Here is a 17,996-nt window from a genome sequence, read left to right as displayed (position 1 = left end):
TTTTGGGCCTTGGTGATGATATTGCCAAAGCTGTAAGTGTTTTGATTTGAGTTCTCTAATCAACTCACAGCAGAGTGCTTCATACCATCCTATGTACCTTCCAACCATAACAACATCGAAATGTCAAAGAGACACTTCCCAAGCAAAAGCTCCATGCGCAGGGACCTGTGCCAGCTTCTGTTTCAGATTCTACGGGGTCTTAAAGTAACACACAGCCCTCAATGCTTTTTCTTGAGGCCTTTCATTGTTATCTTGCCAGAATATGAAATAAGGGCACATATGCCAACTTTTACACTTGGCAAAGGGCACAGGTTTTAGAAATGGCATTTTTACAAGAATAAAAATAACAAGGAAGCAACACCCTGTTTAAAAAATGAAGCGTCTGCTACGAATGAAATAGAAAATGAGGCTCCCTGATGCATAAAATTGCACTCAGGCGTGTGGAGAGAGGGGAGGGGCACATTAAAGCCAGGCTGAAAAGCAAGCATCTCTACAAACGCTCGTCAGCTACTGCAATCATCTCGTCTGTCCCCAAGTACCACTACCTCTTGTACTTCTTCTTTTATTGTTTATTATTATTATTTTTTTAGCTCCCTCAGGCCCACATCAAAGGCAAGTCCTGAAGACGTTAGAAGTGAATGAATACAGCAGCTGAGGGAACAGACAACTGTCTGCCGGTGGAGGAAGAGGCCCAAGGAATGAGAAATGTGAACGGCAACATTTCTGAAACAAATCTCAGACCCCAACCGCACCCTGCTCTGTCAAAGTGACCTCATGCTGAGCCCAGGGCCAACTGACTTCTGAAGCAAAATGGAACAGCCATTTCTTTAGTAACTGAGAGAATCGATCTAAACAGCCAACACTTGGAGAAGACTGGGGACCATACTGCATACTGCTGCCACCTTTAGGCTACACGGCAAAATCAAGACTCTGGAATAAAGCAATGAGGTCTTTCCTGATCTGCTCCTAACTTCATATCCCACCTTTTCTCTTCCCACACCCTGCCCCCTGTAAGACTGGAGAATCAAGGTAAACTAAAGTCCCTGAAGCTTTATTAAGATGCCATCTTTCTGTATAAAATGACATCTTTACCTGGTGTGATAGGCTGAATAAGGTCCCCCATAAAGATGTTCATGCCCTAATCCCTGCTACTTGTGCATATTTCCCTTACATGTAAAAGGGACTTTGCAGATATGATTAAGTTAAGGATCCTGAGATGGGGAGATTGTCCTGGATTATCTGGGTGGGTTCAAACTAATCATAAGGATCATTAAAGGAACGAAGGCAAAGGATCAGAGTCAGAGAAGCAGCCATGAGTCAGGGAACGTAAGCAGCTTCTAGAAACTGAAAGGGCAAGGAAATGGATTCTCCAGAAGAACACCATCCTGTAGACATTTTATACATCTGACCGACAGAACTGTACAACAATAAACTTGTGTTGTTTTAAGCCACTAAGGGGGTGGCAATTTGTCACAGCAGTGATAAATGAATATACCTGGTTAACTCTTATTCATCCTAAACTCAGCCCAGGCACCCTTTTCCTCAGGAAGCCTCCCCCAGAGAGCTCTGACCCCATCTGTCCGCCTTCCTCCAGCTCCTCTTGGTTGGCTGTTCCACCTCTTTGCAAAGCACCCGGCACATCCCTTTATAGAGCCTAACAGTGTAACTGTTGAAATATTTATCTGTTTCCTTAACTAGACTCGGACGCTCCATTTTAAGAGTAAGGCCTATGTCTTACTCATTTTCTTATTTCCACGGTTTATTAATATTTCTGACACACAGTGACAGTCAAATATTCATGAAAATTTTTTCCAGTAAGTTAGCAGGACTCAGGCCTTAATCTTCAGCAGGATTCGAGCCTTCACTTCCTTACTGGATGATAAAGACACAGATGATAAAGAAATAACTAGTTCATCACCAGGCGCTCTGAAATCCTATGTAAATGGCTACTTTCTCCTCTATAAAGGCTCTCAAAATATTGTTTGCTCATAAAACACTGGCTTGAGATAAGCAGTGACTAACCTTTCTATCATCAATGAACATGTTTATAAAGTTTTCAGTCCTGAGGAGAAACCAAGTATTGGATTGACTGAAGGAGAGAGAGAAAAATAGAAGAACTAAAGATATATTGGTAATTCTTGAAAAGTTATTGTATTTTCCAAAGGTGACCACAGCAGCCTCTCCCACCCCACGTGTTCTTCTGCACTGTGACGCTCACGCTCCACCACCAAGAAGTGAAGTCACTGCCTTCCCCCCTTTGCATCTGGGTTGTCCTTAGGGACTCACCTGTAACCATCAGAATGCAGCAGAAGTGACACTGATGACTTCCAAGACTAGCTCAGAAGACTTGTTGCAACTTCTGTCTCTCTGAATGCCTGCTCTCTGAATGCTCCTGCCTGGATGCTCTCCCTTGGAAGCCAACTGTCACACTGTGAGAGGCTCCAGCCACATGGAGCTCTACATGGAGGCACTCTGGTTGCCAGGCTCCACTAAGCTCAACCTCTGAGTCATCACAGCCCAGAAACAAGCTACATGGGTGAAGAAGCCTCCAAATGAATTCCTGCCCCTAAGTTAATCAGATCTTCCCTGATGAGGCCCTAGACATGACAGAGCAGGGACAATCATCCCTGCCATGCCTAGCCTGTCTTCCTGACCCACAACAGCCATGAGCCTAATAAAACTAAGTTTGGGATAATTTATTATGCACAAGCAGTAACTGCAAGAGTCAATAAACAGTCCAAAAAAAAATTACTCTGCTTTTGCTCCTTGATCGTAGGAAGATGAGCTGGCCAAAGACGACTCTCGGTGAATTAGATTAATCTAATTCTGGCCATAGTGATGTGGTGAAATACACACACGCTCTAAAACTGTAGCTGCCATAATTTGAGATTTGAGAGAACACATTCCTTCTAGTTTAGTGAGAAACTGAAAAAAGTCCCCTTCTCTCCATGTTGACAATTTTACCACGGACGGAGTTATCTGGATGGTCCTGTGCTGGATTTATAATCCTATACCCTCAAATGTTCCAGAGGTTAGATTAGGTAGGATTAAACTCCAAGGGATGCTGGAAGCACACCAAAATGTCTGCTCTCCTTCCTGCCCAATTTGGTCCACTGTAAATAAAACTTGACAGGCTTTCTTAAATCAACTTAATAATGTGTAGCACGAGTGCTTTCAGATGCCCAGTAGCTAAACCACATCAGCTTTCTTAGGAAGCCTTCTAGCAAAAGGCGAAAAAAAATAACGGCTACTGCCAAGAGTGCTGTGTACAAGAGAGCTGGTGGCCTTGAGTGACTCATTTCACAAGGCTCCATCTCTCTACACGGAAGGTCAAAAGTGGGAAGGAGTTGGGACTTTAATAACCAAACTCAGGCCTCAGGCTTACTTGGTAAGCCAGATGCTGTCATTTTGGAAGCAGATGAAAACACAGTTATAATCGATTTGGAATTCTGATGAATTCCAGGTGCATCTCTCAGCAGCCTGGGGGAGCTAGTAGCTCCAAGCCCTCAGAGGGTTTTATTACTAGTGTCAGAGGAGGCTATTCCATTGCAGAGTCTATGGGGTCTCCATACTTCTCCCCTTTGATTTGAAATGGAAGCACTTATTTGCCACACTTTCGGAGACACACTCTTAAAGGCAATTTCTCAGATATATTAAAGAACGTAATGGAAAAAATTAAGAAGACTAGGAAAAGCTGAGGAGAGCAAGGTCCAGGTAGAAGACCTCAAGGTTGCTAAGGGAAATTGGATTACAGATAGTATTTATAACTCTAAAGTGGGCGCTAGTTGATGTCCTTAACCAGTAAGAGTAGTTTTATGACCCAATGGATTGCTAGCTATGGTTCATGTCATTTGGGAGAAAAGAAAAAGCATGACCAGAACCCCAAATAGTGTTTATGGTGGCTCAGCTTCAAGGGCACAGCCTGAGAGTCTAGCCACATTTTAGGAATGCCTGCCCATTTTCCAGGCCTGTTTCTCCAGGCTCCTTGTCAACTCTATGCATTTCTCAGCATTCTTCCAATCAACTCTTTCGTCTGTACGTTAGAGTCAGTTTCTGCTTCTTGCAAACAAGACCCTGAACTAATACAAATACTGAGTAAACTTTACTTCCAAATGTATTTTTTTCTGTCGGCAGGCCAAATGCTCAAAAACATATTGCCTTGTAACTAAGAAAGTATCAATTGAGGGAAGATGGTAATATGTCTTTCCACATGGCTAAACTAGCCAATAAGGAAAACCAGATGACTTCCTTGTTCTCACCGTGGTCCTCAATTCAGGACCATAAATTTTTATGAGGAGATGTTTCAACACCAAAACCAGTATTAATTCCGTTAAAAAAAAAATTTTAAGACAAAAGAATTCAAGGAGCATAATGGTTGACAACAGTTTAATCTTCATCTACTCACTACATGAGTAGGCATGTCACAAAACATGTCTGGTACAAGTTTACCATCTGAACTTATGTCATTAAAATTCATTTATTGTCATATACACTGAGGTGATGTATGTGCTTGCTCAGTGACGTCAGGCTTAGGCCCCAACCTCCATACTCACCAAAAGCAAGGTCTTTGGTTTATATTCTTCCCACCAACAGATCCATTAAATTGGAAGTGCTTCCTATTTTTCTAAAACATGTACTTCAGATATTCTAAGACGTAGCAAGATTTCTTTGCCAAAAAAATAGAAACCAAACTTGCTGGGGCTGTGAATATTAATTGAAATATGTGAAATTGATGTAATCATACATAAAAATCTATCAGAAGCTAAAAGACACCTTCCTTCAATTCACATTTGAATTAATGAGTGGTGGTCAAATAGGAATGGATTTGTTGGCTCTAGAAGCAGAAGGGGGAAGAGTCCTGCTACATACTTAAGATGTGTGGTCTTTAAATTTCCTTTTAGCATCTGGTGTCTCAGCTCTGTTCTAACAATGATCAAAGCCTCAAGGGTCTGGCTACTCCAATGCATATTACTTTACTCGCAAGAATAGATACTGATGTCTGATGCTGAACCACCCTTCGCCAGTCCTCCCAGTGAAAACAGGGATAATCCCTTCATCCCTCTTAAGGAGATGGGGGGAATCCCAACTCACTAAATGGGATAAAAAGCTTTACAAACAATCTTGAGGGCAATGACTCTTCTCTGGCCCTCCTTCCTGGTATCCTGGTACCTAGTATGGTACTCTGTCTGCCATGGACAGCTCAAAAGGTATTACTCACTCACCAAAACCCTATCTGCACAGGCATCTGAGATCAAAAGGACGACTCTTTCTAATCAGGAGCAGCTGGCTCCCAAACCACCCTAAACCAAGAAGATTCCACTGACATTTTTGCTAAAAAGATTAAAGAGTACACTCTTCACTATGTTGTATAAGAAAAAAAGAATCCACTCACATAAACATGGGAGAAAAAGAGAAAAGGAAGGGATTTAAAAGATTTTGGGCTGTGAGTGGCATTGACTTTTTTAAAAAGCAAGATCAATACCAAGTAACACCTTTTTCACCCTAAGATTAAACAGATAAATAGGTTGATGCTCTTTTGACCTATCCGTAAGAATAAAGCTTCTCAGGGGTATGCTCCTGCTCTGTCCTCATTCACAAGGCAATGAGGATTAATCCCTTTGCTTGGTCTGTCTACACAGACACCAGAGCTTGAGGTTAATGCAGGCCAAGAGCACACAGAGAACCAGCTCTGTCCTTGTCCCTTCTCCCACTTGGATTGGTTCCTCTAAGATGTAAATGCTTGTCCAAGGAGAATCAGAACTAAACACCCACCATCATTCATAAGTAATTACAGAAACAAGGCAGATTTTGGTTAAAGCTCTAAAAATTCAACGTCAAAATTAATTCAGGTCTCATGTAGTAGAGCCAGCTATTAATTATATTTAGTAGGATTACTTTTTTTACCCCAACTAAGCACACACTGTGCCCCAAATGGCTAAACCATATACAATTCTGACATGAGATAATTAAAACTCAATTCTGCAAGTATTTATGTTCCTGTTATGCATAAGAAAGGCATTATAGCTTACCTAAGAGAAAACAAACTTAACATTCATCTCATGATTTACTGGCTTTAATTAACACTGATTCTATGCAATTATAACTTTAGGACATAATTTGACCTGCAGTATAATCAGGTCACCAATAACTGTAGAGTAAGTGCTTCCAGCGTGGGAAGGATTTGGTGTGTGATGTGTTCAAATATGATCTAATGGTAAAGATTTGGGAGTTATATTATTGGCACATGCTGTTTCATTTTGAGATTAGACTCTTCCACCCAAACATATACTTCCTTATTTATAAATGTAAAGTTTTACGTATTGATATACGCTATATAAAAACATTCATGGACAAACATTCATATACTCTTATCCCTAAAGTCTCTATTTGTTTTGGAGGTCAGAATATGAATTAAAGATGCACTATTATTCTTCAACATTTTCCTGGAACCTGAATATTTTTTCACTATCACTGAGGCTGAATAGATAAAAAGACAGTATTTGGTGGTGTCCATCGTTGGCATTAACAAAATGGATAACATCAAAACCTTAGAGCAGGAACTGGGAGAGAGGCAATTCAAATAAAGAGGCAGGAGGACTATTTTCCCTGGTGACATTTTTGAAGCTTCCCAGCCCATGTACAGAATTACCGGGTCGCTCTCTAGTACATTTGGCAGTGGGGGTACTGAGTCCAATTAAGGGGGTAGGGTGTGAGGAATGGCTCCAAGGTCCTGTCTAATTCAGGATTTCCTCCAGGAGATTCACACACAACTTAGCCCAAATGGCACCTGAAAGGGAAGTTCAGGATCAGAAGCACCAAATCCTGATCCTGGCTCTGCCGCTTATCTAGCCAGGTGACCACAGGCAAATAATGTATTTGAATTTCAGTTTATTCTTCTATACATGGAGATACTAATACTCGTCTCACAGATGTTCTCAGAGAAACAAGTGATTTCATGTGTGTACCTAGGACAGCCCCTGACATAGTAGGTCCTCAACAAATACTAGCTAGGTTCTACTCCAGAGGGTCCCAAGAAAGGTATGAGAGAGCCTGGAAGCCCTCTGAGATATGGATTTTAATCCAACAGCATCTGGAATCCAAGGGGATTGCCAGGATAAGACACAATCGGGCTGAGGGTCCTTCTGTAACCTGGGGCTCCAAGTGCCTTCAATTATCTTTGTAATTTCCCACCTCAAAGTAGCCTCAGATGTCAGGCACATACTAGGGAACAAACAGGCACTCTCCCCGGCCATGTAATGAGCACTCCACCAAGGGAAACTGGCTGGTAGGGCAGTGGTGACGTCTCGATACCTTGGGCGGGAGTCCTCGGGTTAATATGATCTATGTGTAATTGCTTCTTCTGTGGTAGTGATTTAGTTTCCACTTTCAACCATGCATGTCTACTGGTGTACTGTTTGCCTGGGACAGGTCACCTGATTAAGACCACAAACTGCTGAAATCAGTGTATATATTTATTTGATAAGTGTTTCATAGCATCCACCAAAGCAATGATAATACATATGATTTGAGGAAAATAAATATGATGAAAGAGTTTGTAAAATTTACATGGTGGATGCTCAAAAAGCAACCACAATGAAAACCACATACATTTAACAAAACCTGTTTTCAAATTGGCTAGTCCATATTCTCCAAAGGAAAATGAGCACTGCAAATAGTCTTTAACTTTCCTTGGAAATGAGACACCAAAGAAAGCTTAATGCACCCATTTAAGATATTTAGACAAAGTTCATTATTTCTCCCTTACTGATGTCTTAGAAAATTAACCATTATACCCCTTAGGCCCTAGAATAAATAAAAAGGTAAATCATGGTGACAGATGTTAACTAGACTTATTGTGGTGATCATTTTGCAATATATACAAATATCGAATCATTATGTTGTACACCTGAAACTATTATATGTCAGTTATATCTCAATAATAAAAAACACACACACACACACAAAAGGTGAATCTTTCTATTTAAAGATGTCCAAATAAAGATGTTTCTTTGAGCATTCTTTTAAAACTATGGAGTATCCTACCTCCTTAAAGTTGTCAAATGCTGATAAAATGATTTCATGCCCGCCTCTGACAAGACAAACGGCTGCCAACAGTTCTAAAACAAGAGCTTTTGTTCTGTCAAAACAAGAAGAAAAAAGAAAAACACAGATCAACGAAAATGACACAACAAATCAGCTGTTCTTTCCTTCTAAGATGGATATGATAACAACAAAATATTTGTCCGTGTATGTCCTTTAAACTTGTACTGAGACATAGTTACAGTAAAGCACATTTTTAAACCTTTACTAACTTCTAGGTATGTGCTTTATCTAGGATAGCAAATTTGGAAGGCATGTTTCCCACTCCCCAAATTACAAATTACTCACTAATGAAAATTCTGGGAAGATTAGTCTTTTAGTCCTATCATCAGGTGACACAGTACAATATGGTTGAAAAAGTTTTATTGATGAGCTAAGGAAAATAGGAAACTTGGCAATATTCAGGAAAACAACCCATTGGTTAAATGTTTTCTTTGGTTTTAGAGTCAGAGATAAAATATTTGCCAAAAAAGCTCAAAATCAACTGAAATTAATGTCCTACATTGCAAATGTAGGAATTTGCAGGTAGTGCCATAAAAATCTCCCATGATAATGCAAGTCTCCATCATTTCTTCTTCCTATGCAGGAGACCTGAAAGGAGCTGGATCACAGCTGTGCTAATACGAGAATATTTTCTCCGACTCAAGAAAAGAAAATAAAACTCCGTCTGAAATATTCTTAGAAGAAGAATCTTGGAGATACATGCTAAGTTTTCAAAAACAGTGTCAAAGACAGCATTGTTTCTTCAGAATAAGATCACTTCAGTATTTCATCTCTTTTCTGGAATAAAAGCTATTGCCAACCTCTAAATAAAGACTGTTTTGACAATCCACAATGTCGATTATCTTAAGAAAAATGAATAAGGACTTCCCCAGAGCAGAAAGCAGGGAAAAAGAAGCAATCAAAAAGTCACAGAAGCTTCAATCAGGAAAAGTTTGAAATAATAATATTCAACAGTTAAACAGGACTTTAAGGCTTGCATTGCATTCCAAATCAGAAAGGATCTAATTTATAATCAGATTTTTTAGTTGAATTAACAGTTTGCAGATATACAGTCTACACAAAGGTATCTGATGAAAGAGAATAACATGTGGGAAATGCAGAATGCCTCACCAGAATGGAAAACACATTACAGTGACTAAAATAAACTGAGGAAGACAGGCTGCCAGAGGTAACCTGTGATGTGAATAATACATGGCACTGGCCTTTAGAGGAAAGTGAATATAGAAAGAAATCTGCATGCACAGTTATTTTTTTGTTTGTTCGTTTCTTTGGTAATAAAAGCTACATATATAACGGTTGCAAGTGAAGTGCGGACAAGGGAGAGCGGCTTTAGTTAGCTTTCAGCAATAAGCGGTGTAGCTAAGTCTGTATCAAGACTCTCCTAGCCCCAGTTCTGACAACCTGTCAGGCTCTCCAACAAATTTTGGTAATTTTGCAAGGATGCTGAGAACAGGGCCTCGAAAAGAATGAAAGCTGGAAGAGAACAGCGAAGGGCTAGAGTTGTCACCCATTGCTCAGCTGTGCCCCATGTAAGAACGTAACTTAGCTGGTCTACATAGCCAAGGAGTCTACTGGCAATCTTAATTCAAAGAGCCACACTTGACAGTTTCCACTCTAACTTGGTTAAGAGTTGACTAGCTCTCTGCTTTCCCTAGTCAGATTTAGACTTGCACATTACAGAGCAAGCTTACCTGGGATTCTTGTTGTTCAAGCTTAGTGCAATCTCATTGACAGCATGCGGATGAGACATGACCATGTTGAAGCCATACTGAAATGAAGGTGGAAAAAACAGTATTAGCAATCAACCCGGGGCTTGCCATTGTTGACTGAAAAACAAAAACCTGAAGTTTCTACCTCATGTAATTTATACCATCATAAATGCATTTATGTCTCTAGCACATGAGTGTCTGAACATATTTTTCTATGAAAAATTTTAGGAATCATGATTATCAAGGGACCATATTCACATTCTTTATGAATGAACAACATGCTTCTCTTTATTAAAATGGTAAAAAGCCTCCAGCCCAGTGGTTCTCAATCCTGGCTGCTCATTAAAATCACCTGGAAGAGTAAAACACAAAACACTGACTCTCCAGGACCCGCCCTTGGTCAATTTATTCTGAACCTCAAAAGACGGGGCCCTGGGATCTGAATTTTTTTTAAGCTGACTTCACTGTGCAGCCAAGGGTTGACGATCACTGTGTCTACTCCTGTCTCTGGGCAATGGCTATCAGGACCAAGAGCCTAGGAAAACCTGCCTTGTTCTGAGGCATGTTGCTCATCCTTCTATAAAACGAAGTTCAAAGTTCAACAACAGGCTCAAGAATCATTCTTGATTCTACTGAGTTGAGGAATTATTAATTCTCTTCCAAACTCACTCTCAGTTCATAACTTTTTCAACTACACTGAGCAAATATAAGTAATCAGAAAAAAACTTCTAAAAGCTCCCATCACATCAGTCCACCCACACAGATCTGTGGCTTAGCTCCTCACCTCTTCCTAAAGATGAACTCTCTCACACTCCAATGCAAGGCCTAGCCTTCCACTTGGGTCCCTGAGCCCATTCCCTCTCACCTACTCAAGAACATCAGATGCTCCAGCAAGTCTCCCATCCCCCATCATTATTTCTCCCTCTCTGATTCATTACCATTAGCATAAAAACATGACGAAAATTCTCTTAACTTACACAACAACAATGAAATCTCTCTCGATCCTACAACCTGTGTCCAGCTACTGCCTCATCTCTCTGCTATCCTTTAGAGAAACACTCATGGTTTTTCTCTAAAGCACTCATGGTCTCCCGATTCTTCTTCTAATGTCTCTTGAAACCACTCCAACCAGGCATTTCATGCCACCACTCCAACGAAACTGCTCCAAGCTCACCAACAACCCGCACTCTGCTAGAGCCAATGGCCAACTCTCACCCCTCAACTTATATGACACTAGTCACGTAAGCATTGGTCACTGAGCTGAGAACTACCTTGCCGAAACATTTCCTGTTCTTGGCTCCTACCTTCCTGGCTATTTCTTAGTCTCTCTAGCTAGGTTTTCCTCATCTCTCTGACATTTAGACAGAGTGCCCCAGGGTTATTTGGCACCTCTTTGCTTTTCTGTCTACCCCTGTTGATCTCCTTCACTCCCATAGCTTAATATACCATCTATTAACTCCCTAATTTGTGTCTCCAGCCCAGACCTCTGCCTTGACCTCCAGACTAGCATGTCCAACCACCTACTTAAGATCTCTATGTGGCTGTCTATGGGCATCTCAAAGTTAACATCCCCAAACAGAACCTTTCATCATATTTCCCCAATCTGCTGATCCTGCAGCCTTCCCCATTTCAGTAGATGGCAACTCCATCTTACAGGTGCCCAAGACACCTTGGAGCCACCCTCTATTCCTTGTCACATATCTAATGCTATTGCCTATACCATCAAAATAAAACCAGAATCTGGCCCCCTCTCATCATCTCTACTCTATAATCCTGGTCTAAGACACTACTAACACTTACCTAAAATTAACACAACAGCCTCCTAAATGTTCTACCACCTATTGTCTTTGTTCCCCAAAGTCAATCCTAAACACAGAAGCCAGAGTGATCATGTCACATTTTTCCTCAGAATCCTTAAATAACTTTCTACTCATAGTAAAGCCAATGTCCTTTCATGGGCTTATAAAGCTCTACACAATCTGGACCCCTAGTCAACTTCAGATTTCATCTTCTACTCTTCTCCTTCTTTCTCATTCTGATCCAACCAACCTGCCCTTGAGCACACCAGACTTATTCCTGCCTCAGGGTCTTTGCACTTACCCTGCTCTCTGCCTAGAATCTTCTTTCCCTAATATCCCTTACCTTGTTCTCTCACATTGAAGTTGTTACTAGATGTTATCTCCGCAGTGACACTTTCCTGGCTGGCCTATTTAAAACTGAACCCATATTTTCAGTACTTCCTACTCCTATTTCCTGGTCATTTTTTCTACAGTACTTAGTCATAGTTCTCTGGAGCCAGTCTTTCTGGGTTCAAATGTGACTCCACCACTTACAAGCCATATGATCCTGGACAAATTACTTAACTTCTCCGTGTCTCAGTTCCCTCATCAGTAAAATGCAGAGGGTAATATTGCCAATCTCACAGGACTGTTGTGAGGCTTAAATTAATTAATATGTTTAAAAGCACTAGACCTATAGGAAGTACTATGCATTAGCTAGCATTATGTAAGTGTTAGCTTTCATTTCATTATATCATCATCATTATCTGGAATGCTATCTTGTTTACCAATTTATTTATCATCTGTCTCCCCTCATTAGACAGTAACTTCCATGGGGCACTTATTTATTTAATGTCTTTGTGTCTAGAACAGGGTCTGTCCGGCAATGTTCAAAAAATATTAATCAACTGAAAGAATAAATGCATGTTTCCTTCTGAAATTCAATTCAGCACCCTTATGTTGGGTTTGAACTCTAATACCAACTGTCTACCTATGTATTTATTGTCCATTTCTACTTGTATTCATCTGTCACTTCCATATCAATGGAAATCAAATCCTATTTTTATATTTGAATTATGTTTTTCTAATTCTAACCCCTGGTTTGCTTTTCTAACTATTCTTTTGACCCTGTCAGTTCACCCTAGACACTCCAGGCTCTAACTTCCACTTTGTGGTTAGGATTAATTCAACCCCGACACTGCACTGTCTCTCCCAGCGTTTCTCAGAGTGAGGAGAACCTGCAGCACAATCACCTGAAGGAGGACTCTGTATGTTTAACAAGCATCCTCCAGGTGCTTCTTTTACAGATCAGGAACCACTGGGTCCAACAGACAGTAATTATAATTTCTTCCTATTCATCGTATAAACCTTTGAGAACCACTGACCTACCCAGTGTGTGAGTCTATTCATTCCTAGAGTTCTAAAGTTGTTCCATTACTGCCCACAACCAGCAGCTTACTCTTGTGTTTAATGGTCACAAATACCTACCAAGTAAGCTAGACAGGTTTATCCATGTAGGAGGAGAATGCCTTTCTTTTAAATACATTATAAATTATAAATGCTAATTAAAATATGAGGGCAATGGACTAAATCTTGAGTATTAGAATGAATCAGATCTTTTTTCAATAGAACCTCATTAAATCCTGATATTTAATTCAAATAGAAATAATACAATAATAATACAAAGAAACCAAAGAGAACGAGATCTAAGTCTGATGAATTCAGATTTTTTTCTTTTTTTTTTTGGAGGAAGATTAGTTCTGAGCTAACATCCACTGCCAATCCTCCTCTTTTTGCTAAGGAAGACTGGCGCTGAGCTAAAATCTGTGCCCATCTTCCTCTACTTTATATGCGGGACGCCTACCACAGCATGGCTTGCCAAGTGGTGCCATGTCCGCACCCAGGATCCGAACTGGCGAACCCCGGGGCCGCTAAAGCAGAACATGCGCACTTAACCACTGTGCCACTGGGCTGGCCCAAGAATTCAGATTTTTTAAACGATCAGAAACACATACCTGATAATTCATGATGGCGCGTAAACACATGATACAGACATGTACGTCATCTTTCTTACTCACTAATCTTGAATTTTTCAGAGTTCTTCTGCTTGGCAAAGTATTATATCTACAAATAAAAAGGGAAACTTCTATAAAAATACAAATTTTCTTAGCACAGGCACACACAATTAAAAAATGGACATTGTTCTCTACCTTTAGCTGCACCTAAATGAGGATTGCAGGTCAAATACACCATCAACAAACCCATCACCACAAAGTTATTTCCACAGACTGAGAGGGCTACGTGATTCTCTGTACTGGCCATCATCTTGTCAGGCCAGATAGCCATGGACACTGAAACTCAACCCCACTCACAGCATGTAACAAATCGGACTGTACATGAGACTCATCAATAACCCCAGGCTCCTAATCAGTAGGCCATGCTGAGTGTGCACAGATCTGAGGCAATACGCACGCAGACTGTATTTGCAAACAAGCGAAGAGGTGACACTTAGCTTGTATGTAGACCTCCAACCATCTGACCCAATTTTATTTTAACTGCACCTTCTCATTTACTGCTCTCCAGAGTCCTTGCTTCAGAATTTAAGTCCAGGCAAGGCCATATATTAACAACTTTGATATCAGCCTGTGATGGTGGATCTTATTGGTATGCAAAACCTTAGCTAAGCAAATGTCCCCACAGCCTGATCCCTCACCTAAAGCCTGGTAGGGTAGCTGCAACTTAGTGGGAAACATGCTACTATTTCACAGGGTTAAGATGTTTCAATGTTAGGATTCATTCTAGAGGCCCTACATTGCTAAGCCTTAGTTCTCCTGGCTAGAGATTTATCAGAGCCTGCAAGTAGTAAAGAAGTGACAATGTAACACAGTGCAAGTGGAAAAGACGATGACACCGAGGGCTTCAAAATGAACTTTAAATTATTGCCTCAGAATGGAAACACAGGTAAGCTAGCCCTGCAACTCTAAGCCTAAAATAAAAGCAAATTTCAAAAGATGTCAACTACTTTTCTACAGAGAGAGCCAATGACAAATACAGCACAAAATAACCTCTAGGCTGGCCTTCCTTCTTGAATTGAAGTAATTAAAAAATTTAAAGAAAGGTATGATTAATATTAAGTGCTTTCAAAAGTCCCACAGGTGCAGGCTAAGAGTTGAAAACTGAATTCACAGGTTTATCTGAAACTGTTCAGCTGAGCAGTACTTTTATTTTACTTTTAAGATTGGCACCTGAGCTAACAACTATTGCCAATCTTTTTTTTCCCCCCACTTTTTCTCCCCAAAGCTCCCCAGTACACAGTTGTATATTTTCTAATTGTGGGTCCTTCTAGTTGTGGCATGCGGGACACTGCCTCAAGGTGGCCTGATGAGCAGTGCCATGTCCGCGCCCAGGATCCGAACCGGTGAAACCCTTGGCCAGTGAAGTGGAGTTCAAGAATTCAAACACTCAGCCATGGGGCCAGCGCCTGAGCAGTACTTTTAAATTTCTTTTTCTATTCAAAAACTATCAAATAGAAGATGAGTCTTTCACATAAGCCTACTAATGAGTCAAATAAATTTCTGAAAAGCACTTCAATAAGTCACTTGCCCCAATACACCTGAGTGTGTAAAATTCGGTTTGCTCATGCTAGTTATAAAGGATGCTTTATTTGAGGACTTCTGGCTTTGTTCTCATGAGGAAATAAAATTTCAACAATGGAAGTTGGCCCAATTCAATTTGGAATGCAAAAACAAAGTTAAAGATACAAACTCAGATTCTGGTGTTAGTAAGCCCAATTCAACATCTAAACTCCAAATTACAATCTGTGTCATTGCCATTACCTCAGCCTGAGAACGACTGCTAACTCACTTGATGGATGTCTCACAGAGATTGGCGCATCTTTAAACGACCACCACACAGACCCAAGTTGGACCCAAGGATACGTGACCTTCTTAGTCTACATCTGAAGTTCTTTCCCTTCCTCTACATTTCTTAATTCATTTTAACCTCAGTTTTGCATTTCTTTAGTGGAATCATTTGTTAGGTATATAATAGTCAATGAGAGAGTCATATTGAATCTAAAGCAACGGCTACTAGTGTAAAACAAAGTCATCTAAGATTAAGTTAAAGAAAAAAGAAAAGGTGATTTCAAGGGCATCAATTGCCCTTTGCTGAACTAGATTTATGTGCAGGAGATACACTGACTACAGCAAACTATAAGGAAGATGGGATAAATCATTCTCCACAGTCGCATGTCTCTGCATCACTTCCAAACAAATTTTAATGACTCCAGCAAGTAGACGAAACTCACAACATTTAAGGGTGTTACCAAAGAGGTGTAAAGTAACATAGTAGGTTCTTTTATTTTTTAATCCAGTTTTTCAGCTATATTAAAATAAGACTCTTTCTAAGAAGCCAAAATGTCTTTGTCATTACTTGCATTATTTCCAGAAACCAGCAAAAATTAATTAAAATAATACCCTACTTACTAAATATTAACACAAAAGGCACTATTTGTTGTAGTCGGTGGTCAATCTCAAATACATATTCTGGATCAACATTTAAAATGTATTTAATATGAAACAGCACGAGCATATTGATCAATATTTAACAGAGTTTAGAAAATACACTATATGTCAATAAATAAAAACAATGTATTTTATTTAATAATGATATTCTATGCACAAAAACAATAGAGCTAATAATCTGTTCTCTAAAGTGTACGGTATTCAAAATTTATTTTTCTCCAATTTTTGGTTTCTACAAAAATAGAGTGGGAATTGAAGGCAACATTTGAACTTGTGTTTAAAAATCATGGCATTACAATAAATAAAAAAACACCACCACAACCAATAACAAAAAAACAGAGCATTGACAGCTGAAGGAGATCTGTGATATCAATTATGCCAACCTTTCTGATACAGATGAGAAAACAGAAGCCCAAAGAAGTTACATCTACAGAGCAAGCAGAAGTAAGAGATGAGACCAGTCAAGACCCCAAGTCTCCCCACTGGGATTCAGGACAGTCACTTTCTACAAGTTGTTTCTCCATCTGACTCATCGACAATCTGTCAGGTTATCGTGTGAAAAAGCTACCGCCTACAGCCATATGTGCTGGTGAGTTCCCTGTCAAACGTTTATACGCTGTCATCCTGACAGCATTTTCTGCTTCAGTCCTATATAGGTGTCATTTCTCCCACTCCCCCCAAAATTATTTCACCATGAAGGATTAAGGCTGAGCAGCAGCATCTGGGCATCTTCTGCAGAACACAGCAACAAATCCACTTGGCAAAGATTTCTTTTGAAATCTTTATCCTATATCACTTCCCAGGAAAGTGAGTATTTTTTTAATAGGAAATTTTGCTCTATATTTCAGAATTCTCACTCTAAAAGAATTTTCTCCCATTAAGTAAATGTGCCCTGATAAATATCACACTTACAAGGTATTTGCAAAAGACTTAATTTAGGATCACCTTAAATCTCCAAGGCTAGATTTTAGGGACTGTACCATGAGTTAGCATTTACATTAATCTACTCTTCAGCATGCACATTTTGTGGAATTTGACAATTTACCTAATTAGATATTTGCTTTATTTGCTTTAATTATTACCTGAGTAACTTACTACCTTTTTACTTTTTGGATAAGTTAAGCTCTCATGCACCAGTGTTGATACTATACAAAAAAACACCCGAGGAGCTGGTTTTAATAGATCCCCCAAGTCGACTCTAAAATATCAAGAGAATTAGGACTAACATGGACTGGATGTACTTTACCAGAACAAGGACACCCGGACAAGGTGAGCAATCCAGAAGAAGTGACCTCTGGTGCTTTCCACCAGCCAGAGGAAATCAAACCAAATGATGAAGCCCCAACATTAGTTTTATTAAGCACCTACTGTTTATGCTAAACTCTACTAAGTGCTAAGAGAAAATGAAAGATAAAGATGCTGCTTCTGCCCTTGAGGGCTTACCATCTAGTTTAGGAAGCAATAGATAAGTACATACTGTAGTCCCTGAATTAAGATGTTCTCTGTCCACTCCAGCCCCAGCCCTTCCGTCACATGCGTGTTATAATGTATAAAATGAACTCAATATCAGTACACACACCTGCAAAGCACAATATGGTGGAGTGATAACAGTCACACTTTCTCAAAGGAGAACACTTGTTTTTGCAAAGCATCATACTTAAAATCCCCATATAGGTATAGCCAACCTTTTTCCTCAATCAAGCCAGATTTGACTGAGTTAAAATGGACCTACTCTTGTAACTGTCTTTAGGCATATGAAAGTTGTTTTCAAATGGGGCTCTAACTCAAGAAGTAAACATAAAAAGAATGGACAAATTGTGACAAGAGTATCATAAATGTGACATGACAATGAACATAAACGTGAAATACCAATGCAGATTTAA

General features: G+C 39.8%; 1 protein-coding gene across 27 annotated transcripts in view; it reads right to left on the bottom strand.

The window, feature by feature from the left end:
- The window catches only part of FMNL2 (formin like 2), a 294,823-nt gene that overhangs the window by 51,056 nt on the left and 225,771 nt on the right, over window positions 1–17,996 (bottom strand). For all 27 annotated transcript variants that reach the window (XR_011428223.1, XR_011428224.1, XR_011428225.1 and 24 more), the window contains 3 exons: window positions 13,606–13,714; window positions 9,795–9,871; window positions 8,044–8,137 (listed from right to left, as the gene is read on the bottom strand). Coding sequence is in view for 22 of the 27 variants with exons in the window: in XM_014732462.3 (XP_014587948.2) it covers window positions 8,044–8,137; window positions 9,795–9,871; window positions 13,606–13,714 (280 nt within the window). In the remaining 5 variants the exon portion in view is untranslated. The remainder of the gene's footprint in view (window positions 1–8,043; window positions 8,138–9,794; window positions 9,872–13,605; window positions 13,715–17,996) is intronic.

Source organism: Equus caballus, chromosome 18, assembly GCF_041296265.1.
Source record: "Equus caballus isolate H_3958 breed thoroughbred chromosome 18, TB-T2T, whole genome shotgun sequence".
Taxonomy (NCBI): domain Eukaryota; kingdom Metazoa; phylum Chordata; class Mammalia; order Perissodactyla; family Equidae; genus Equus; species Equus caballus.
The sequence above is the reverse complement of the archived record's forward strand: the minus strand, read 5'-3'. Positions and strand labels throughout refer to the sequence as shown.